This window comes from Pongo abelii, chromosome 7, assembly GCF_028885655.2.
Source record: "Pongo abelii isolate AG06213 chromosome 7, NHGRI_mPonAbe1-v2.0_pri, whole genome shotgun sequence".
NCBI lineage: Eukaryota > Metazoa > Chordata > Mammalia > Primates > Hominidae > Pongo > Pongo abelii.
This window is the reverse complement of record NC_071992.2, coordinates 128,762,411-128,788,057: the sequence shown is the minus strand read 5'-3', so window position 1 is coordinate 128,788,057 and position 25,647 is coordinate 128,762,411. Positions and strand designations below refer to the sequence as shown.

The following is a 25,647-nucleotide window of genomic DNA, read 5'->3' as shown; positions in this document are numbered from 1 at the left end:
GGATTCTAGGTGAAGCAAGATAGAAGTGGGTCTATTAGGCAGTGTTCTGCATGCTGGAGGTGTCAGGCACTCAGTCACTACGCTTTTACTTTCCATGTAGGAGAAATCATGGGCTGCGGGGGCTTCTCTTGGCATCGAGCTGTGCCACCCTGGGGGACAGGCGACATAGGTAACCTGATACTGTTCTTCCTTTGATAAGTCAGTTTTTGGATTTTATGATGCCACAGTCTGTTGGAACTTCTTCACTGGACTTCCAGATTTCCACAAAGGTACTTTTGTTTGTAGATACTTGTTTAAGTTGATGCTGCTTCAGAGGATGATGATAGAAGCTCCTGTTTCACCATCCTGTGCATCTAATTAGCTAGTGTTGCTTTAAGTGTAAGGTACAGAGCCATATCTCTGCTTTAAAGGCCTAAACTTATTAGAATGAAGGGCAGGATTGACAGATTATGCTAGAAATTCTTTGTGATAAATTAATCACAATTAAGCATAATATAAATTACTTAGGATTACATTTGTGTAAAATGAGCCGTGAAAACAGGTATTTTTTCCAACTTTTATTTTAGGTTCAGGGGGTACATGTGCAGGTTTGTTACATGAGTAATTGCATGTCATGGCTGCTTGGTGTACAGATTATTTCGTTTCCAGGTAACGAGCATAGTACCTAATAGGTAGTTTTATTTTATCCTTGCCCTACTCCCACCCTCTGCCCTCCCACCCTTCACTTTGTGTTTATTGAGCCCTTCTTTGTTTCCATGTGTACTCAGTGTTTAGCTCCCACTTATAAGTGAGAACATGTGGTATTTGGCTTTCTGTTCCTGAATTAATTTGCTTAGGATAATGGTCTCCAGCTCCTTCCATGTTGTTGGAGAGAACGTGATTTCATTCCTTTTTGTGGCTATGCAGTATTCCATAGTGTGTATGTATCACATTTTCTTTGTGCAGTCCACTATTGATGGGCATCTAGGTTGATTCCATGTCTTTACTATTGTGAATAGTGCAATGAACATATGCATGCATGTGACTTTATTGTAGAACAATTTATATTTCTTTGAGTAAATACTCAGTAATGGGCTTTCTGGGTCAAATAATAGTTCTATTTTAACTTCTTTGAGAAATATCCAAACTGCTTTCCAAAATGACTGAACTAACTTACATTCCCACCAGCAATGTATAAGCATTCCCTTTTCTTTAAAGCGTCACCAGCATCCATTATTTTTTGACTTTTATTAATAGCTATTCTGGCTGGTGTGAGATGATATCGCATTGTGGTTTTGATTTGTATTTCTCTAATGAGTCATGAAGTTGAACATTTTTTATATGCTTATTGGCCACATTTATGTCTTCTTTTGAGAGGTGTCTGTTCATGCCCTTCACCCATAATTTAATAAGGTTGTCTGTTTTTTGCTTGCTAACTTAAGGTTCTTAGAGATTCTGGATATTGGACCTTTGTCAGATTCATAGTTTGTGAATATTTTCTCATATTCTGTCGGTTGTCTGTTTACTCAGTTAATACTTTCTTTTGCTGTGCAGAAGCTCTTTAGTTTAATTTGGTCCTCTTTGTTAATTTTTGTATTTCTTGCTATTGCTTTTGGCATCTTCATTATGAAACCTTTGCCAGGAGCTACGTATTGGCATGTCTTAGGTTTTCCTTCAGAACTTTTATAGTTTTAGGTATTACATTTAAGGCTTTAATCCATCCCAAGTTGGTTTTTGTGTATGATGAAAGGGGAAAGAGTCCAGTTTCAATCTTCTCCATATGCCTAGCCAGTCATCTCAACACTACTTACTTATTGCATACAGAATCCTTTCCCTTATGCTTGTTTTTGTTGACTTTGTCAAAGATCAGATCGTTGTAGGTGTATGGCTTCATTTCTGGGTTCTCTAACCTGCTCCATTAGCCTATGTTTCTATTCTTATATCAGTACCATGCTGTTTTCATTGTATTTATCTGTAGCTATTCCTATCAAACTATCAATGACATTTTTCACGTAATTAGAAAAAAACTACTCTAAAAATTCATATTGAGGCAAAAATAAAAAGCCCAAATAGCCAATGCCATCCTAAGCAAAAAGAACAAAGCTGGAGGCATCACACTACCTGGCCTCAAACTGTACTGCAAACAGTTCTTAAGGTCTTCTGAACTTTTTGAATATTTATCATGAGTAATGCAGTAAAAATCTCCCTTGCCCTTCTACCTTCCAACTGAAAAAATGTTCATTTAACTGAAAGTTTGCATATTACAGTTTGAAAAATGTTAAATAATGTTAGTTTTGGAGAGCATAAGTGGGAATGGATGATGATCTTAAGTTGAAAAAAAATTAATATTATTTATTCAATAAAGTCTGAATCAATATTCAGTTTAAGTGACTAGATTTACTTAATGAAGATTTTATTTCCCATTAAACTTCTAACCTGGTTTTATTTGATTTTTGTTTGTTTGTTACCAATGCCTTAACTTACCTAATATATTCGTGACACATTCATTATACAGTTGACACTTGAACAGTACAAGTTTGAACTATTTAGGTCCACTAATATGCAATTTTTTTTGATAAATATATTAGAAAACTTTTTGGAGATTTGTGACAATTTGAAAAAACTCACAGATGAACCATGTAACCTAAAAAAAAGAGAAAAACTTAGATATGTCATGAATGCATAAAATATATGTATACATCAGTCTATTTTATCATTTACTACCATAAAATGTCCACAAATCTATTATAAAAAATTAACATTTTTTTCAAACTTACCCACACAAACACTTACAGACCATACATGGCACTATTTGCAGTGGAGAAGAATGTAAATAAATATAAAGATGCCATATAAAATCACAACTGCATAAAATTAACTACAGTACATACTGTACTACAGTAATAATTTCTTAGCCACTTCTTTTTGCTATTATGGTGAGCCCAAGTGTTGCAAGTATTGCTTAAAGTACCATGTAGCATCAGTCATCTCCATATCAGCAATTTGTCTCTCCAGTAAACTGCATAGCGCAGTAAAATTTGATTTGTGTAATTTCTCAGGTATTTTTTGTTGTTTAATGCAATACGATAAACTGAATAATGCCATGGGAATGAAGTGACACTAGCAATGCTGGAAGTACTTCCAAGAAGCAGAAAAATGTCACTACATTACAAGAAAAAAATGTGAATTGGGCCAGATGCAGTGGCTTACGCCTGTAATCCCGACACTTTGAGAGGGTGAGGCGGGTGTATCACTTGAGGCCAGGAGTTCGAGGCCAGCCTGGCCAACATGGTAAAAGCCCTTTACTACTAAAAATACAAAAATGAGCCTGCCGTGGTGGCATGCTCCTGTAGTCCCAGCTACTTGGGAGGCTGAGGCATGAGCAAAGATAGTGCCACTGCACTCCAGCCTGTACGACAGAGAGAGACAGAGCAAGACTTTGTCTCTCTCCTCACTCCACCACCCAAAAATGTGAATTGCTTGGTATGTACCATAGATTGATGTCTGCAGCTGTGATTGCCTACCGTTTCAGACATTTGATTCATCTTGTAAGCCGATAACATAAACTTACAGTATCAATAAATACAGTACTATATATATATTTTTTATTATTTTCTTAATAACATTTTTGCTCTAGCTTACTTTTTGTTGTAAGAATATAGTATATAATACATATAACATACTAAATATATGTTAATTGACTATGTTATCAGTGATGCTGTGGGTCAACAATAGGCTATTAGGAGTTAAGTTTTGGGGAAGTCAAAATTTAGACACAAATTTTCTTTTTTCTTTTTTTTTTTTTTTTTGAGACGGAGTTTCGCTCTTGTTGCCCAGGCTGGAGTGCAACGGCACTATCTTGGCTCGCTGCAACCTCTGCCTCCTGGGTTCAAATGATTCTCCTGCCTCAGCCTCCTGAGTAGCTGGGATTACAGGCACCCGCCACCACACTCAGCTAATTTTTGTGTTTTTAGTAGAGACAGGGTTTCACTATGCTGGCCAGGCTGGTCTCGGACTCCTGACCTCAGGTGGTCCACCCTCCTTGCCCTGCCAAAGTGCTAGGGTTACAGGCGACAAATTTTCAAATGCATGGAGAGTCAACCCCCTAACCCTTTATTTATTCAAGGGCTGATTATATTATAAACTTCTCTTTAAATGTGCTGAAAAAAATCTTTTAAAAGTTTTGTTTGCTATAACATTGGATCATTGAATTAGATATTGGGGGTCTCCCAATAATATAAAAATCATCCTAATATTTAAGAATGTTTGGCTTATTTGCTTCCTTATCATTTCGTTAAAAATTGTTAGATAGACAGTGACCACTCTAAAGTAATAGAAGAAAATGCACAGGAAGCTATCTGCTCCCATCGGCTTCTCTTTTTCCCCTGCCGTACTAGAGAACTTTATTAAGGTTATGCTTAACCTGAAACTTGTATTTCAATCTATAAATAGAAAAATTGTTTTTAACATCCCTAATACCTATGGTTTAAGATTAAGTATAATTTTAAGTATTTAATTAACTCATAGTAGACAGCATATTTCCATGGTGCCAAGGCAGTTATGAAATTAGAAGGGACACTATATAAAAACATTAATTGAACTAAGTAAAACTAAAAGTTACTCCTGCCTTTCCCTTTTTCCCCAATACCAGGAAAATTAATATGTTTAAATTGAAGTGCCTTCTTTCCCCTGAATCTGTCTTTTCTTTTCCCAGCCAATCAAAATTCCACTTTGAATTCTTCAAAGTGCAACCAAAATGCTACCTTCTTGATGAAGCATTCTCTGACTTTTTCATCAGAAGCAATGTCTCTCTCCTTAAACCTGAACAGATTATCTCTTACTTTCTTGCACCTTTTGCTTTGTAGTATAGTAATTTATAGAAATTCCTATAGTCCTTGAGAAAGTGAAGTTCCTTGATTGTATGTTTGTATCTTATTCACCTCTGAGTGGAAATATCATGAAAGGGTTAAGTGTCTTGGGTCTCGAGACAGAACTATTTGTGTTTAAAGTTTACCCATTTTGTGATCTTGGGTACCTTATTCCACCACTCACATTTTCAAATTTATCCTCCAAAACACAGGTTTACTTCATTGAGAAGTGCATTTAAAGAATAGTAAGCACTTAACAACTACTACTAGCTATTGCTATTGCTCATATCACCTTCAGATAAGGTGTGCATATAGTATGCAGAGAAATTAAATAAATCTATTAGATTAAAAAATTTATATTAGATAAAATATCTATTAGATAAAAGAAGTATATTTTGTTCTTGTTTTCAGCAATTACTGCTTCTCACACTTCCAAGAATAATGAATCTCTCTTTTTCTTAGTATTCCTACCTCCTTGTTATTGAATTAGCAATATTTATTGGGTTTTCACAGGGTCTAGAGAAGTATATAAGGATCATGGGGGCCGGGCGCGGTGGCTCACGCCTGTAATCTCAGCACTTTGGGAGGCCGAGGAGGGCGGACCACGAGATCGAGACCATCCTGGCTAACACGGTGAAACCCCGTCTCTACTAAAAATACATAAAATTAGCTGGGCGTAGTGGCAGGTGCCTGTAGTCCCAGCTACTCAGGAGGCTGAGGCAGGAGAATGGCGTGAACTCGGGAGGTGGAGCTTGCAGTGAGCCGAGATCGCACTCCAGCCTGGGTGACAGAGCGAGACTCCGTCTCAAAAAAAAAAAGAAAAAAGAAAAAAGAAAAAAAAATCATGGGATATAAGAAATATTATGACATGTTTCTTTACTCTCAGTATACTCAACACTACAATTTGGTTTGACCGTTTGACTAAAAGACATGAAAACAATACTGTTGCATAAAGGATTACCTTCTCTTTGCATCACAAAAATGTATAAAATGTATTTTAAGGAGGAAGGAATATTTATTTAGAAACATTTTTGACATAGCCATATTTATTATAATACCATTCTTATCGGTTGCGTTAAATGAGGTAGTCAAAGGTCTACTCTCTAAAGGTCTTGTCATTATAAGTCAATAATAATCTTGGCCCAATATGCAGTATTCAAAAAATAATGAAAACAAAGCAATCTATTTTGAGCACAGTGTTCATATTTCTTCAGTGAATTTTAAATAAAGAGCCATTTATTTGAAAACTACTGTAGAATTTGTTGTCATTTTTTGTAGCATATTTTATTATATATGTCGTGTTCTATAGTAGTAATTATAGTGCACATGGAATTTAAATCCATGTCTTACGTTATTATATTTAAAAATCACATAGATTTTTTTCAAGTGGCTTCTTAGCTTGGTTTTAAGTTATTAGATTTTTGGGTGTTCTGACTCAGAGACAGCATTTTAAAACCCCAGTCACCCTCCACCTCTGTATTATTCCTTTCGCTTAAAATATAAATGTCCTGAAATGTTTTTAATTCAAAACTAACCAAAAAACAAAACAAAACCGAAGACAAAAACATCAAGAAACAAAAAAACCCTTCCTTCAAACCTGTATCACCCCTGACCCTTTACAGACAATATCATAGTTCCTTTCTTCCCAAACTCTTAATTGCCCAAATCAATGTACTCTCAGTATTCATTTTAATTGAACTCTGATTTAACACTGATGACAATTATTTTCTTAAAACTATCCTCTCTTTACTATTCCATGATGCTGCCTTCTTTGAATGTCCCTTTTGTCTACCTGTTAAATTCTCTTGCTGAGTGTACCTTGGTCTTAGTTTGCTTCTCTTCTCAATATGTGTACATATGTATGTGTGTGTGTTCTCTGGATAAACCTTTTTGTCTGTGGCTTTAAAAGATCAATCTCATGGGTACAAATATGTCTATCTGCTTGGAATACTTTACTTGACGTCCAACAGGCATACCAAATTTATCTTGTGCAAAAATACATTCATCGGCATTATAATCAAAGCCACTCATTGTCTTCTCTACCTTTTCCTCTCTTTCGTGCCCTGACATCGAACTTGTCTCCAAGTTCTGTAACTTTTACTTTGGCATCTCCTCTTCCTCCATCACTTTAGTGGAAGCTCTCATCTTCTGTCTGTAGCACTACAACAATCTTCTCTAGGGTTTTCATCCTCTAGTAACCCAAGACTACAATTCATTCCTCATAGAGCTGCCCTAATGGATTTCTCAAAGTTGGTCATGTTTTTCTCTTTTTAAAACTCTTCTACGAATCTCCATTGCCTACAAGATAAAGTTCAAATGTCTTAGAATGGTGTATGAATCACTGGTTCTTCCAACTAATGTCAATTTGGTTTACCTATTTATACTTTCATTCAAGTATTTCACTTTGCCTGGAATCCCTTCTTCATACATTTTGATTACCTTTGGAACCACATTTCTTACTCAAATCAAGAAAAACACAGTCATGAAGTCTGCCTTAATGTAATTCTCTTGCAGCTCCTTTAAAATGTACTACTTCTTCGTTTGTGCCATCTCAGCCTATTACATGAACTTGTATCATACTAGAGACTACATGTTAGTGCATGTACCAGTTTCCATGTCTGCCTCTTTTTTGGAGTACATATCACATGAGGACGAGGACCTATCCCCAAGACCTAATACAGTATCAGGCATATCCATAGTTATTTTTTATTAAGAACATTATTTTTAATAAATAACTGAGCACAGTAGACCTTCAGTAGCTGTTCATGGAAAGAAGAAAAGATGAAAAGACAATGTCAGATTATAGGAAATAGTCAGTATTTTCAACAGAAAATGATATAATTGATTTTAAAAAGTTTTGAATTTAAGCGTTTCAATTGTGACTGCAATTCACACACAAAAATATAATTCTACATGGTAATAATGATTACCCTAATTCTGTATGGTAAAAAATGATCATAGAAAATGCATTAAAAACCAATGTTTAAGGGGAAAAAGTAGCTATGAAACTTTTTTGAAATTCTTCAAAAAATGTTTAAACTTTTTTTTTTTTTAAAATAACTTTAAGTAGCATTAGTTTACACTTGGATACATACATGTATTGTATTTAGAGGGGCTAAAAGGAGAAAGCCAGTTAAGTACTATTATTGCCTAAGAAGAACACAAGAAAAAAAAATAAGACTGTATGCAAGTAATACTAATGGATTCTCATATTCTCAGTAGGGGCATAAGGAAATTAATGTATCTTTCTACCCTACAATTTCTACCCACTTCTGAAAATCCAAGTATTATTAAAATACCTATTTAAGAAAATAAAATATTTTTGACTAAACATTTCTGAAGAACAAAGTGTTATTAATACTGCCAAGTTGAGAAGGCATCTTAGGAGAAGTGCTAAAAAAAAAAACCACACACAAATTAATCTTATTAACACATTTTACCATATTTCACAATTTTTAAATGCCCCATTTTAAAAAACTAACACCTGTGAAATATGTATGTATCTCACAATCAATGACTATTATAGTGTATTGGCAGCATTTTTGCTTTTTTAGAGACACATAAAGATGCATTTTATAATCAATGGTGTCCTAACTTAATGAAATGAAATCTAAACTATATTTGGAATATAATGGGCTCAGCCAGCTGATAAAAATGAAAAAAAATTTGAATTCACATACAGAAAAGAAATGATTGATTTGGATTTGATCCTCATATGATCCTCTATGAGCAAAATCACGTATTATTATTTTTCTTCTGGTAATAAACATGGAAAAATATATTTCTGCTTAATGCTACTCCTTATTTGACTTGCATACCATATGTTTATGTTTAAAAACATTCTAAGTTTTTTGAACAATCTAAATCAAGTATATTTTGCCTGCTTTCACAAAACAGTTTAAAAATAAAGAGACTCAATTGTAATGCACATTTTTAAAAAAGTAACTGTGAACTTTGCTGATCTAGACATTTTTCAGATTTCCAGTCAAATTGATGAAAAGCATTTTTTCAGTTTATCTAAAACTATATGACTATATGTGTACAATAGATGCTACCAGATTTTCTTATCTCAGTAATGGAGATTAATGATGCATGTCTTGTCTGTTTTTGGGTATCCCTGCTCTAGTGAATTCTTCACTGTATCAGTGACTCTTATCATCAGATTTCAGTACACATTTCTTCCCCACTTCAATCCAACTAAAGCCACATTTATCAACCTATTATTTTTATACTCAGCAAAGAGTTTCATATTGGTAACTCGAATAGATATCTTAAGCTGTACATTTAAATAAAAAAAGTATTTTATATGAATAGGACTTGTTTTTCAGAAAAGTCATCATATACGATGTGTACACTAGAAATTGCACAGAAAATATTTATATGCTAAAACGAGCACTAAGTACTTATTCTCCAAAAATATTTTCCTAACACTGCTAAATTATGTAATGTTTTCATATTATTAATTTTTATAATTTAAAGATGATACCACCCTCTAATTCAAATTAGAGAGAGGAAACATTACTACCTATTAATAGCTTTATATTAATTGTTTTGTAGGAAATCCTTATTATCAAACATAGGCTTTATCAGTTAGTAGCATCAGTTATCAAGAACATAAAACTCACTCTGGATCAAGACATGAGAGAAACAAGATCCTGGGCTTATGTTAAGGTAGGAAGAAGTGTGCTTACCTCACCTCCAGAAAACATTGCAACCCCTAAACCCCGAAGCAGTGGTTTTCTGACCCAAAATCTCAAAAACTTTTATAAATGTACCTCATTCAGTCTCCTCTTTTGCTCTTCAAATTCTGCCACCAAATTCCAAGGCTTAAAGACAAAAGGATTTCTCCATCACAAGAACAAGCAGCTCACACCTAATGACTTCTCCATTCATACACACCTAAGAAAGAACATTTCTTCTGCTATCACACCAGATAAACATCCTCAGAGATCGACCTCTAGATCAACCTTGCACAAAGAAAGCTTTTTCATATCAGGTCTTTCAGTTCCTAGAACCCGTCATTATCTCCTTCATCTCCCACCCCCTCCAATAATGTTTTTAGATATGTTCCTTCTGTTTGGAATATTCTTTTCTCCCACTTGTCTTCTCCCTTCACCCTTAATTTACTCATCCATTTTCAAGTTGCAGTACTTCAGAGAGTCTTTTCTGGCTATTCAGGACATGTCAGGGCTCTCACTTACATGCTTTCACATACTATATTTTTATTTGAGTGATTGTATGATAGACATCCATCCTTTCCACTGGAAAGTAAGTCACATAAGAGCTTCAACTATTCCCCTCACCACCCAGTACATAATAAATATTTCATAAATATCTATGGAATCAACCTATCAATTTATTTTTTCCAAATCAGAGCATTCTATCATTTGCCCCTAGCCCCTTCAAATATCTTACAGTACATTCCCAACCAAGCAAATAAATTGTTTATACTACAGTGAACTTGTAGCTTTTTTATTGTAACACATTTTTCACATACATGTTTTATTTTACATATGCTATTCCTTATAGCACCTGACTGAAAACCTTAACATTGACATAATCTTCTGAGTCACACATTTGTGACCGTTCAATGATAGCGGTATACTCTCCATAAATGTCACTATGGCTGAGAGATAACTTTTTCAACTCACCTTTACCGGTTGGATCGTTAGGACTTGCTTTACTCAAACTCCTTTCTCATGTAGTTGACATTTTCATATATGCCTTTGTCTTCCTTGTATCAACTAACCATGCTTCTCTCTTGTGGTTAGCTGTTCTGCTGCTAGTTCCTTTTCTCAATTTTAACGTATCTTAAGAATATTCAGTCACAGTTTGCCAATACTTATCTTCTCAGTTTAAATAAGCTTTATGGAAACTTGCTGTGCTAATCATGTTATATATAATGAAAATCTTGAAGTGATGATATTTTTGCTGGGCATTCATAAGCATGGAACCATGACTATTATTCGTGGAGAATTATCCGTGATATTTTAATGGGATGTTGCTTTTTTCAATTTAATATACCATCACAGTCACCGGATACTGAAATGAACCGTAATAGTTTAATTTCATATCAAGTAATTTTCCTTATGGGCGGTAATTTTCTTTAGTCACATCTCTTGGGACCAGAGGTGGTGTTCATATGTGGAGAAAATAGCACGTTCAAAGGCTCAGATTGTGAGACTGTGGTCAAGGGCCAGTAGTAGCTCAGTGTAGCTAAATTGCAAGGTCCGTGGCAGAGAAGGGTAGGTAATAGCTGGACAGGCACACTGGGATCGCATTGTAAATGGCCTTGTATAACATTCTCTGGATTTTGACTTGCTGATCATCAGTATATTTTAACCAGAAAGTGCAAGATTAGACGTGCAATTGAAAAATATTGTGTCAGCTTATTACAGAGAAGAACTAAAACCATTTATATTTTCAAAACTTCATGACTCTGTAAAATAATTTAAAATAATTTGCATTCCCTTCTAAATAATCTAATTGACAAAAATATATGTGCATTTTAGATCACCTGTGTAATCCAGATTACATTTGTCTTCATGCCTCCACAAACATACCTGTATTCCAAAAAGCTAGTAGAAAGAAATAAAGGAGAATTAAAATGTAAATGATTTCCACTAAGTGATGGACGCCTGGCATTATGTTGCACTATACAGATGAAAGTTTCTCAGCAGTTCACAGAGGCATAGTATGAATGAGAATCAAGTTGTTACACAGCATAGAGTAATTAAAGATATAGCAAACTTCAAAAGCCTACACTGAAGCAGCTGTTACCTGATCCACATAGCCAAAGGCGATCTAATTTTAGGAAAACAAAATCTTATGCCTCATTAGATACATGTTGCTATTTTTTATTTTATTGTTTTTGTCATTTTGTTCCTGTATTTGTAAACTGGTTTTGGTATTATAATTGTACGCAGCTAAAAGCATAAGGACGTACCTATTTTTTGAACATGTTTAAGTAACATTAAAATAAAGTAATTTAAATCAATATTGGAAGTTTGATTTTTTTTTCTTTAAAAGGAATTTAGGGAAAACTTTTATTGTGTCATCCTGGCTGTTAGTATCACACCATTAGTTTTTACTATTATTTCACACAATGTTGATATTATACTGACTGCTTCTTTTTGATCATTTTTATTTCATTAGGCTTTTGTTTCCTTTGCCTTATTTTTGTTAATGTTTAAGCATTTAAAAGGTAAAGCAATTCATTATTCACCTTGTCTTTCTCTGACTGTTCCCATAAATCATTGTTTTTAAAATCTTATTTCTAGAAAATAAAGGACTTATTGTTTTCTTTTGCAATATTGCCACAAGCTTTTTATATTTAAATACATTAAAATTAAGTTTGAACTAAATTTGTTGAGAAATTCTCACATTTTCCTAAATGTTTAGACAGTTCCTCAAATTTTGCAAAATTAGTCATGAAGGCTTAGCAGTACCATTTTATCTATTATAAGAATGCCTTAATCTAGTCTAATTTTCTATACGGAGAAAGGTGATATAATTTCCAAAGATGCCCAATTTGTTACAATTATTGTTTAACTGTTATTACCAGGGGAGTTTAACTATTATATCAGTTTTCAAAGATAATGTAATATTTGATTCCCTTTTTATTATTGAAATTCTTGTGTCAGCAGAATACTGAGTATTAGGAGAAAAAACAAGGGTCAAATTAATAAAAAGGTAAAAATGTTTTAAAAGATGAAGTTAGAATTATTCAAAACTCTTTCATTTAAAAGAGCTAAATTATAAATTTAAATGTATTAAATTTATCAGAAATCACAAATGTAAAATACATTCTTAAATTCATGCTCGCACCCTTTCCTATGCTATCCTTTAATCCAGGGGGAAAATTACTACAACTATTGTATATTTTCATTTGTACACAGTGTCCTCTCGATGGGCTGTAGTCTCTTCCACCCATATGTTATTTGAGGAGGGTATTAATCATTTACAACATAAAGCCATTCTGTATATTATTTTTCTGCTAGGCTTTAGGTGAAATAAAGTGCATTACACCTCCGTACATGATATTGCTTGAAAATGATACTGCTATCTGTTAAACTGTACTTCAATATTCTGTTTTACCTGCAGCTGAATGTGGTGCATCTGCAACGAATAATGAAGGAATTTTGCTGTCTCCAAATTATCCACTCAACTATGAAAACAACCATGAATGCATTTATAGTATTCAGGTTCAAGCAGGAAAGGGAATCAATATTTCAGCGAGAACATTTCATTTAGCACAAGGAGATGTTCTTAAGGTAGGCGAACTCAGACGTACTTGTATATTGATCATTTTTAGTCATTAAATGTACATCAATAGATAAATATATACACCTATATATATGTGTGTGTATATAGTATTAACCGTAAGTTGATTCTACGATTCACACATTCAAATTATACATTAATTCTCATTTTCTATTATGGTTTCCATTGAAATAGTATGTTTTGTTTCCAATTTTTATTTATAATAAAAGGTAAATTTTTGTTTTATGATACATAAATTTTAATGTTTTAATAATACCCAAATAAGAAAACTTTAATGTCAAGTATCTTGTCTAATAAGTATTATATATAAAACATCATCAAATGACCATCATGCAATGTGATAGTCATTTCTTTAAGAAATATAATAGTGACTTGTTTCTATTTGTATTCTATTGTCTATAATGTGACTTATTTATTTTTGTTAATATGTGAAGAATCTTTTGCATTTATGACTATGGATACATTTTATGAATATATAAACCAAACAAGTCAATGTCTATCAATTAAGAAAAAATATACTTTGTTGATAATGACTATCGGTGTAAACATTATGTATTTAAACATTTTGAAATAATCAAATGTCTACTTTTCTAAAAAGATAACATTTTGGCAAATAAATATTTTCATAGTTGCTGATTTATATTTTCAATATAAATATTTTGGTAAATATAGTTTATATTTATCATTAGAGTAAAAGTAAACACTTCCAAAAATCACATTTAAATATTTTTTAAATAGTTATATAGCTTTTTTTCTAATTGTTAAGATTTTCCTAAGCCAGGTGAAAAATTCATTATACTTCTGTTTTCACAAACCTTGAAAAAAAATTATGTTATTCCAAATTGGCTGCAGCAGGAGAATTTTTTTTTAATGATTGATTTTAATGTTATTGGTTAGTTTCTTTTTAAAAAAATATTATTTCATGGTAATTGATGGCTCTCTAACACAATAACATGATATGCTTATAAGATTTGTATAGGCTTTGGGGAAAATTTCTCACCATGTATCTAGATGTATACAATTTCAACGTTAATCTACGATCAATAATATGCATTCTTATTTTCTGCATTTTTCTCCAACTGGCAACAAAATTCACTATGTAAAACTCTCCCACCTCTAGATCATTGTTTGGGTATTTCTGTTAAAGTAAGTTATGTTTGCTCAATTGGAGTCAACATTGAGATTAATAGGACGCTTGTATATAGAACAGGGGCAGTGCTTTTTATTTTCAAGCAAATTATGGGGGGAAAACGTATCAATGCATAGATAAGATCTGTAAGCTAGTCTAGCTACTACTCTGTATTGCAGAAGCAACAATAATAAACATGCGTTGGTGAGCTAAAATTCAGGAAGTGTTTCTTCACATCTTCACTCATGCCTATAATTGTTCTCCCTAAAATATTTCTTTGTAATGCTTAAAATTCATTCATTTCTTTCCTATACTGATATTATTTGGATAATTTATTTGGGATAACAAATGATTCTTTTTAATAATAAAATAAAACTTTCTAACCAAGGTCTTACTTATTTGGAGTAAAGCCACATGCATTTCTGATATGTGCTACCTTGAGAAGGGTGGAGCTTCAGCCATAAGTGACAACACAAGGGGATGTAATAGGGAACAACAAAAGAAGGCAGAAAAAAAAAAAGACTCGATGTAAGGCCCTTTAAATGATTTCTTCAAATACAGATTTCTCTTATATGTTTAAAAAGTTAAAAAATTTATGTCCTCAAGAACTTTTAAGAATTCTGTAATTTTCCAAGAATATACTTTCCCCAAAGTGGAAAATATTATATACTAAATATTATAATAGAAACACACCAATTCAATTATCCTTCTACTCATAGGCTTGCCTGAGATTTATTTTGAATTATTACTTTAAAACAATTTCAGCAAGGCACTCTATAGAGAAAATTTAGGGTGAACTTTTAGTTCCGTGTTTGTCTTCTTCATGGTCTCTCTGCCAGAATAAGAGGGAAGATGCTTAGTGTTACCTCATTCTTCCCATTAATCCAATGGGCAACTATTGGCTGAAAGATACCCTTTGACATGGAAACATATAGTTATATACAAGCAGAAAGATGAACCCTCAAAAAGACACATGATTAATTCTGAAAAATTGTGGCGCCCAAAGCCATCTTAGGGTGGAAAGTTATTTGCCTAACTGAAAACTAATCCACGAAAGTTACTCCCCATCTCCAGTAATTTACAATATCAAACATGGTGGAGTCAGTTAGATTCCTATATTTAAACTAGCATATAATAAGGAATAAAAACAAATAGCCCATTATAAAACCTGCTGCCCCTTGACTGAGAGAATTTAAAATCATTGCTTTTTCTTTTATGTGGTAGCATTGATTACATTTTTTGGAATGACACTCTCTTGTAATCCTTATATGAGAATCAAGTTTAGGAGGAGAGATTTTTTTCTGGTTTCGTTTACTATATGACATAACTATATTGGATTCTGACCAAAACAAAAATAACAATAACAACAATAATATATGTGTGTCTCTACATCTATTTCCATGCAAACATTTGTGTACAGCTTTTGTCTCTGAGAGTTCAGTGTCCAGGATGGCACTCACTTGCTCACTTGTCTGCTGTCCTTTTTCTTCTCTCCTCCTTGCTTTCTGTAAACAACTCTAGTTCTTTAAAACCATACCAGTAGAGTTTACACCAGTGAGTTCCAAGTGTAAGCCATCATATGACTCCTCTAGATTTTTTTTTTAAGTTTTGATTACTGGCACCCCTCCCAGGTTTTCTGATTCAGTTCGTCTACATGTGGGAATTTGGATTTTTACAAAGCTCTCCAGATTATCTGATGACCATCAATGTAGTAATTATGATTATATCCTTCTTCGGCTCTGGTGTTAAAATGAAGAAAGTTTATACATCAAAGTATTTTACTGTAGTGCTTCTAAGGTAGCAGACTGTTACTCTACATAATAAAAATTGATCTCAATATTACCAGATAATTTTGAGTCATTAACTTTATACCAGATTGAAACTTTTTTTTGTAAAACTTTTTTGTTCATTTGTGTCATTTGTCAAAGGTGGATAAATAATTTTAATAGCATCTGAGAAAATCCTATTTAGGCAAACAGAACATTTTCTAGCCACAAAAAGGCAATAATAATAATACTAATAATAAATGAAATAAAAATTCCTGTGGCGATTCTTAGTTAAAGTGGAAAGCAAGTTTCACTGCATCCATTCTGAATTGAACAAAACTGGTACAAAATGATCATTTAGGAATATATCTTTTCTTTTCAATTTGCTTACTTAATGGGTATTTTAACCTGTTCACTATGAACAACCTTGGCTAATTATGTGTTTTTATAATGGTGATAGAACAAATATATACCCTTCTATCCATTAATGTATAGGAAACTCACACTTTAGATGCCTTCTGCTATTAATGTTTACATATAGGAATAGTAAGTGGGTTAAGTGACAATTTTCTTGCATGCTACTTACTTATTTTTGGAAAATTTTAATGACACACCACAGGTAGGTTTGGATTTCACTTGACACTGCAGCTTTAAGGAATATAAAAAGATATATGAACTATATTTTGTTTATAAAAAATCCTTTAATGTTCACATTAAAAAAAAACTTTGAAACATATATGCCTTAAAGTACATTGAAAGAACAGCACAACCAGTGCAAAATCTGCTCTGACCTGTGATAAAATCCAGTTTCTATCTAAATGATCTCTCACTGTTTCCACTTGAATGACTAATGGAAATTTCAAAGTTTACCAGTCCAAAACACACATCTCCTCTCTCCTCATTTTTCTCTATTTCAGTAGATAGAAACTAGTTACTCAAGGACGAAGTAGAGTTCATTCTTGCTTCCTTGTTTCTTTCACACTTTGTATATTTTTCCTCAGCAAATTCCATGGTTCTTTTCTTCAAAGTTCTGGAACCAATCATTTCTCACCTTTGTAAATGACCTTGGTCTAAATTATTATCTCTTACTTGGATAACTGACATTGTTTCTAACTGATCACCCTATTTCCACCATCTTAGATCATGTGAGCGGTTATAACAGAATAACATAGACTAGGTGGTTTATAAATGACATAAATTTATTTTTTGAAGTTCTGAAGGCTGGTAAGTTCAAGACTAAGGCACTAGCAGATTGTGTCTGATGATGGCTACCTTCCTCAAGGAGTCATTTTCATATTGTGAACTCCATAGTAAAAGGGATGAATAAGCTTTTTGGGGTATCTTTTACAAGGGCACTTATTCCATTTATGAACTCTTCCCTCATGACCAGTTAGCCTCCCAAAGGCCCCACCTCCTAATACCATCATCTTGAGGGTTAGGATTTTAACATACAAATTTGGGGGGACACAAATATTGAGACCATAGCATACTCTATAGACTGTTTCCAAATCAACAACAAAAGTGACCCTTTTTCATGTTGTGCTTTGGCTCTAAACCTTTTTTTGTTCCTCTTCTCATTATAAGTAAAATCTAAAGCCCTAACCATGGCTTAGATGGCCCTATATTTTGGCGTAATTTTACTGTGCCTGACATTTTCTCCTGCCACTCTTCCTCTAGCTCACTCCACTCCAGGCATAATGGCCTCTCTGCAGTATCTCAAATACACCAAGCATGCTATATTAGGCCTCCCCCTTTTTTTTTTAACATTGCTATAAATAAATACCTGAAGCTGTGTAATATATAAGGAAAAGAGGTTAAATGGGCTCACGGTTCTGCAGGCGCTACAAACATGGCACCAACATCAGCTAGACTTCTGGTGAGGGCCTCAGGAAGCTCACAATTGTGGCAGAAGGTTAAAGGAGAAGCTGGTGTATTACATGGTGAGAAAGGGAGCAAGAGAGCAAAGAGACAACAGGTTCCACACTTTTAAACCAGCAGATCTCATGTGAACTGAGAGAGAACTCACTTATTATTAATGGGATGGTGCTAAACCATTCATGAATTTTCTGCCCCCATGATGCCATCACATTCCATCAGGCCCCAATTCCAACAGTGGAATCACATTTTAACATGATTGGAAGGCACAAACATTCAAACCATATCACACGCTCTAACACCAAGCCCTTTGCTCAGGCTATTTCTTCTGCTTACATATTCTTCCTCAGGATAACCACATGGCTGTGTCCCTCATTTCCTTCAGGTCTCTACTCAAATGTCATATGATCAGAGTCTTCAATGGACCCTCCTATAAACTGGTAAACTCACCTCCATCATCTCTTTCCATATTATTAATCTGATTTATTCTTCTTCATAGCACTGATCTACAACCTGAAATATTATGCATTCATAGTTAATTCCTTTAATTTTTGTCTTCTCCAATAGAACGCATGCTATAAGACAGCAGGAACTATTTAACTCCACTTTAACTCCAGCATCTAGGAACAATGCTTGTTGTATAGTAAATGCTCAATAAATATTTTTTTCTTCCAGAAAGGGCAAATTTACTGTATAATTTCAGCTACTTTCTATGTAAAGCAAGAGAAACATATTTCCTTTCTAATTAAGTTCAATTGTTATTGTTTCTAATCTAAGAAAAGTGAATATATTTTTATACAACATAGTTACTTCTAAATATTTCCCCCATTGCCATGCTATTTTGTCCAAATATAGCTAATAAAATTTAGGGTTATATTTGGTGATATGCTATTAGATAAACATGCCCACTCAATCAACATTACACAAATTTATTCTAACCTTTGAAAACATATTATGCTTTGGATTATTTTTTCTACACACCTATTTTCTCATTAAGAATGGGTTTTAGGGTCAGGTAAACCTAGGTTCAAATCTCAAACCTGTCACTTAATAGTCACACAATTATTGAAAAACTTACTCCAGATTTCTAAATCTCATCTTCCTCCCCTGAAACATTCTGATAATAATAAAAACTTACATTCAGGATTGCTGTAATGACTAAATTAGATAATGTTTTTAAATTAAATGATGTTTATAAAGCACTCAGCACAGTGCCTGCCCCTGCAAATGTTCAGTGAATATTCATGTAATAGGAATACATTTCAGAGTCTGGATCAAAATTTGCAAGAAATGTAGCAAAAGATTTTTGTATAAATGACCTAATTTTTATTTTCAACAACCTTTTTGCTGGGCAGTGGAAAAATTAATCTAGGTCAATTCAGGATAAACTCAGTCAATTCTGTATTTGCCAATTCAACGTCTGCACATATTTTGGCATCAAGACTTCAAGTTGTCAAAAATGAAAAGTGCATTTTGTCCTAGGGCATTATCTGCTTGTGGCAGCAGCTGCTGAGCTCTCTCATTTGCTACTTGGTCTGAAGTCAGCAGTACAATTGGGCATCCACTGCTGGATCCTAGTTATCTCAACTGCAAAACCTCTTTGCATCTACCAGCTCTCTGTATACTCATAAGAAGCATTTTTCAATTACTCTGTATATGACACTGAGTCACACCAGAATTCCATGTGGCTGGCTCAGGCTCAATTGCCTGACCAATCCCCCATACTTGTTTTTTTTTTTTTTTTTTTTTCCTACCTCTTCTCTGCAAGCATGTTTGCCACCTTTCTGGGCTCCAGATAGAAAGCCAGGTACATGTTCCCTCTATTGTCTAATTATTGGCATTCTATTATTCCTCCCACAAAAAGGGTAAGATGCAAGGTCCTGTCTAAGAAACCTAAATCAGAACCTAACATATTTGCTCTCTACTTAACTCATCTAGGGAATGTTTTTCTAGTTTGTTTGGGGTCTGATTATTTTATTTTTTTCAAAGTGGCATAGGATATGGCAGAAATACTGAACTTCTTTCCTCACCCTTACTTGTAAATATGTAATCTAATTAATTCTTTCTATTAACATTTATAAGAGGGGTTTATTATATGTAGGCTCTATGCAATTAACATCAAATAGCTCCCATTGTCAGCCTGGTAGAATGAAAATTGAATACCAATGAGAAATACTATTTTCTGTTTTCATTGTTGCTGTGTTTGTTGTTATTTTCAAATACAAACTAAGGACGATGTTCAGAATAAAGGAATGTAGCAGGGCATTCCTTTATTCTTTGGAAAAGAATTTATTCTATTCCAAAATTCAAGGCAATCTTTTTACCACGGTTACAATTGTGTAGTCTAAAGACTTATTTCTTATGCAAAATGTAGACTATGGATGATTATGGAGAAAAGCCAGTAAAGTAACACAAAATTGCTTTTGAAACTGGGAAAGAAAAGGTTAGGAGGAATGATGTCACATTTATGAAAAATTAGATACTCAAAGGACTTGATTAATCACATTCTTGTAGAGATACGATAAAGTTATTAACCTGTTGTTTTCTAAAGTGTATTATTTTCAAGTTTCTTTTCTATCTATGTGTGAGTCTTTGGGAGTAGCACTTGTGAGAGCCTATTGTTAAATTTTCAGTAATTTTGAGAGCTGACTGTTGAACATAGCCAGTACCAAAAATTAAGTTATATTACAATTAGATTGTAATTAAACTACAATTAAATTAACTGAAATTATATTAAAAACAAGAGCAATAAATACAATTTTTTTAATTTTCTAATTATTGGACTACTTTTTACTATTATCTGTGCTTTTGAGGTTATTTATGTATATTGTATCCCTATGGTAGAAATACCATGCTACACTGTGGTCTCTAACCAACTTCACATTCAATGACATCACATTCACATTCAATGATAGCTTGATGTCAGCCAGTGGGAGTATTTACACTGTAGAAATTGGCAAATGCTACAAAACATGGCTTAACTTGTTGTTTGCTTATTATATAGATTTAAGTGGAAATGGGTTGTGTCTGTGGCCATTACATTATGAGTAGCACTATATATTGAAGAAATATTTTTTTTCAGTATTTGAAAACTATTATTCAATTAACCAAATTAGTTGCTCATATCATTTACAAACTAATGAAGTTCTGACATAATCTTGTTTTTGATTTTTCACTTTCATTTTATTTGTTAACATTAAAAACGATCAAGCAATATTTATTTAGGAAATACTCTTGTTTGTCAGTTGCAATCATAAATTGCATACACAAAAGTCTGGCAAAAACAATGAAAGCATTCTGTAAAAATCAATTAGTTATATGAAATGTACAGTCATGAATATTGTATATTTTATTACTATTTGTACATTGCTCGACACCTCCCTAAAATCAGGGATTGGAAAACAACAATGTTTGAGCCAAATTGGGCCTGGCGCTTGTTTTTGTAAGTAAAATTTTATTGGTAGAAAGCCATGTCCATTCATGTGCATATTGTCTATGGCTGCTCCTGTGCCACAATGTCAGGATTGAGTAGTTGTGACAGAAATGGTAGGCTTCTCAAAGCCTAAAATTTTATTATCTAACCCTTCTTAGAAAAAGTTTGTCAATATCTCTTTACTGCGATAAATGTTATTTTAAAAACCTTATGTACAAGTATACACATTTAGTAGTTTTTTGTTTGTTGTTTGTTTGAGAGTTGGTTGTTAAACATTTTCCAGCACACCAGTGATCTTATATGTACAGCACACATATCTGCCAATTCTGCTTGCTGTTCATTGGAATTCTGTATTAACTCTCCCCTCAAAAGCACTCTCAAAGTGCCAATTTGTACAGACTGCTATATTAGGCCTCATAATACCCTTCATCCTCTTCCATTAAGGATAAGGAAAATAAAATGATTTGTAATAAGCTGCAGAACTTTAATGTAGAGTTGGAAGTTCAACTCTATTAAATAACAAAAAACCAAATGCCCCTGGAAAGTTGGTCCTTCGTTGTGCCCCTTCTCCTTCACTAAAACATACTAGCTCATATAATTGAGAATACATTATGCAGCTGTTTTAGAAACCTAAATAATTGAATGCAAACAAAAGTTCTCTACTCTATTTTATATTATCTTTGGAGAGAATATTAAAAGTTTTAGAATAGAGCCTTTTTTGATTGACCATTATAAAAATTGTTCTTTATATGCAAACGTGACATCTAATTCACCTTTTTAGAAAATGTATTTAATTTCGAAATCAACCTATAAAACAAATGAGCAAAAGTAAAAATGCTAGGATCCAAGAGGAGGAATAATTTGGAGATTTATATGATTATACATGTGTTCATGTGTAATTTCTGTCTTCACATTTTACTTTTATATTTACTTTTTGCTCTTGGATTGAGGTTAACACCTTAATTGCTAATTCATTAGATAATTGAGTTAGAATATGCCTTCTATTTATATATTTGTCATATCATTCACAACAGCAAGAGTTTTGAGTGTTGATAAGTAGTTTGTTATAATATGGTTCAACCTACTGGATTTAGGAAGAGTCTGTACACCATAACTAATTTCAGGCCCATATTTATTACAAAAAGTTTTGGCAATTAAAACATGGCAATGTTAAGTTTTAGTTTGTTCTGGTGTAAATAATCAGAAAATTGCACCCTCTTAACAAATTAGAGTCTCATCAAAGAATTTCATTAACATTATAAAAGCCATCAATACTTTCATGATATTAATCCTTAAGTCAACTTAATAATAATAATATACATTAAACAAAAAGAAAAGGGATATTACGCTTAAAGAAACAAAAACACACTTAAAGGTCTTGATTTTAATTAGAATAGAAATATGAGCACTAAGAGTCTCAAATAAAAGTCCTATGGCTCTAGTCAGACCCAATTTAACCAGTCTGTACTGTGTATTTACTTTTGAACAAAAGGCATATTTTGTTTGTTTTGTTTTCTTATTTGTATGCTTGTATTCATGACTACTTTAAAAATAATTTATCTTTGGTTACACTGCTTTGTCCCTTTGTTGCCTTTATGTTTTCATATATTTGACTACATTTGAAGGATTTTATTTATGAGTTAAATAGCATTGACCTGATCATTACTATAAAACTCTTCTCTTTTTAAAGGCTTCCTAATTAACACTTGCCTTTCATGTTGATTAAGCAATTTTATGCATGCTTCCAAAGTTTCATAGTTGAATGATCCAGTTTCATTTTATTTTGATGATTATAGTGGAGCTTCAACAGTATTTGTTTTCTACCTTTTGACTCAACAGTGTTAAATAAATTGTAGTTAGCAGATTTTGGTACAGAATTATATTCATCCAGCTGAACTTAAAATAATTTTTCTTTCCTGAAAGTACTAGCTCTTTTATCATGCCCTTTCTTTAAATGATTATTTTTTTAAAAAATGTGTCTTACAAAAAGCTTCTTTTCATATATACATATATATATATGAAAGTATGCTGCCTGGTGCAGTGGCTCATGCCTGTAATCCCAGCACTTTGGGAGGCCAAGGTGTGGAGATAGTTTCAGTCCAGGAGTTCAAGGCCAGCCTGGGCAGCATGGCAAAACCCCATCTCTATAAAAAATACAAAAATTAGCCAGGCTTGGTGGGGTATGCCTGTAGTGCAAGCTACTTGGGAGGCTGAGATGGGAGGGTCACCTGAACTGGGGGATGTTGGGGCTGCAGTGAGTCATAATCACACCATTGCACTCCAGCATGGGCGACAGACACCCTGTCAAAAAAAAGAGAGAAAATGAAAAAAAAAAAGTATGCTGTATGCTTCTAATCTAATATATAGACAACTTTGTGTTAATTTGTTTTTGATCTTCAGGTTAAGAATGATGTCTTACTATGTTATTTTTTTAATTTTAGTTACAGCACCTAACACAGGCTTAGAACTAAATAACTAAATGTTGAGTTATTTTGTTAGTTTTTACATTGTTATATATAGGAAAATTTTATACGTATAAAGTAATAGTTTCTACTATCATTAATTTTTGCTTTTCATTACTCCTGAAGATTTTTTAAAAATTAGGAAAGACTTTTTAAACAAATAAAAAACAAATTTCAACATCCAGTTTTTATTTCCCCAGTTACATTAATTACTTGTTCCATTTATATTCTCCCTTTATTTGGCTATTTTTGGCAAACTGAAAGTTCTTACAATGTATCCACACATAAATAGAGAAGTAGTTTTATCCAAGAAACAATTGCTTATATTTTATTTATATTTATATTTTTCATAGCAATTAAATTATATGTTGGTGAGAAGTTAAGGGGAACACAAGGAAAATATTATTTGGGGGTACCTTGATGATATTACCACAAATAAGATCCACTGGATCTAGTGGTTAAATGATTTGATTGTGAATGTGTAGCTCTAAACACAGAATTTATATACTGTGTAATATAGAATCATAAAATAAATGTATTCAGAAGCATACTTCTGAGAATATTGAACATTTCAAACTCACAGACATACAAGTTATATTTTGCCACAAGCAACGTTTTCTTACCTCTGAATTATCGCCAGTGACTACTATTCTTAAGAAATGAAAAGTTGAATGTTATGTAATCAAACAAAAATCATGCACGCCTGAGCTACCAACCTCAACATTTGGTTTTGTTTTGTTGAAGACAGATAAATTCTTGCTTATAACTAAAACAGAAACTTATTTGCATGATAAATTAGATTCCTCCAGGGATTCAAGATATTCCCTTATAATATTAGGAAATTTGTGTATACAGCCCTCTAGTATCCAAATACTCTCAAGAGTGAATGTACATTTTTTAAAAACTTGACAGAGTGTATAAAAAGAGAGAGACCAAGTAATGTTTGCTGTTAGGAATTCAATGACCATGTCGCCTTGAACTTAAGACTCTCAATTCCGCACTTTCTCTTATTTCTACCTTCTCTCTCCGCTGTAAAGAACAAGTAAACAAACTGTAGACGCCTAGAGGGTACACATGAGTCTATAGATTCCATCAATTACAAATGGAGCGTTGCAAGAAAGGCCTTGTCAGTGGAGACTTAGAATTTCTGTGCAGAAAATGTTTAGGGTAATGTGGTTAGAAGAGAACATCTAGGAGCCGTGGAAAAAAAATTGGCATAACCTTAACATTAAATTCTAATAAAGATACTTTGAAAGAAAGGTAAATTATTCACAGATTTTTATTTATAGATCATATTGAAACATCCTAAATAAATCATCAGATTAAAACCAACCATCTAGTATAAGAAAAAATATATTATTCAGATTAATATAATAAGAATAAAACATTCCATTGTGTACCACCTAAAAAATCATCTCTGAGGTGACATCAATGTAATTATGGAGGAACATTTATGCTATGGCAAGATCCCTAGATGTAGAATCTAACAACATAATTTTTACTCTAACACCAGGCCATGAGTAAGTAAGGCAATCTGAGCTAAGAGACCAGTAACTTCAAGCAGTATTCGCCACTTTTTCTTATTATTGTCCACCTAAGAAGCCCATGAAACTCCATGAAACAAAATAGTATGGAATAAAGTCTGTCAGGGAGAGTTGATCTTTGGGGAACCACAAATCATTGTAATACCTACAATATTATTGCTCCCAAGAACCGATTTTTACACCCTTGGGGGTCATAATGATTATGTTGAGAATGCATGCCTTACAGGAAAAGGAATGGTAATACGCATTGTTGGTAAACCCTGGACTTAATTACTACACACTTTTTAGGAAACTATCTAGAAATATAT

The 25,647-nt window shown here is 33.1% G+C and overlaps 1 protein-coding gene across 4 annotated transcripts in view; it reads left to right on the top strand.

Annotated features, from left to right (window-relative positions):
* CSMD3 (CUB and Sushi multiple domains 3) overlaps nt 1–25,647 on the top strand; it is a 1,211,731-nt gene that overhangs the window by 825,002 nt on the left and 361,082 nt on the right. For all 4 annotated transcript variants that reach the window (XM_054518783.2, XM_063726791.1, XM_063726792.1 and 1 more), the window contains one exon: nt 12,951–13,120. In XM_054518783.2, the coding sequence (XP_054374758.2) occupies nt 12,951–13,120 (170 nt within the window). The remainder of the gene's footprint in view (nt 1–12,950; nt 13,121–25,647) is intronic.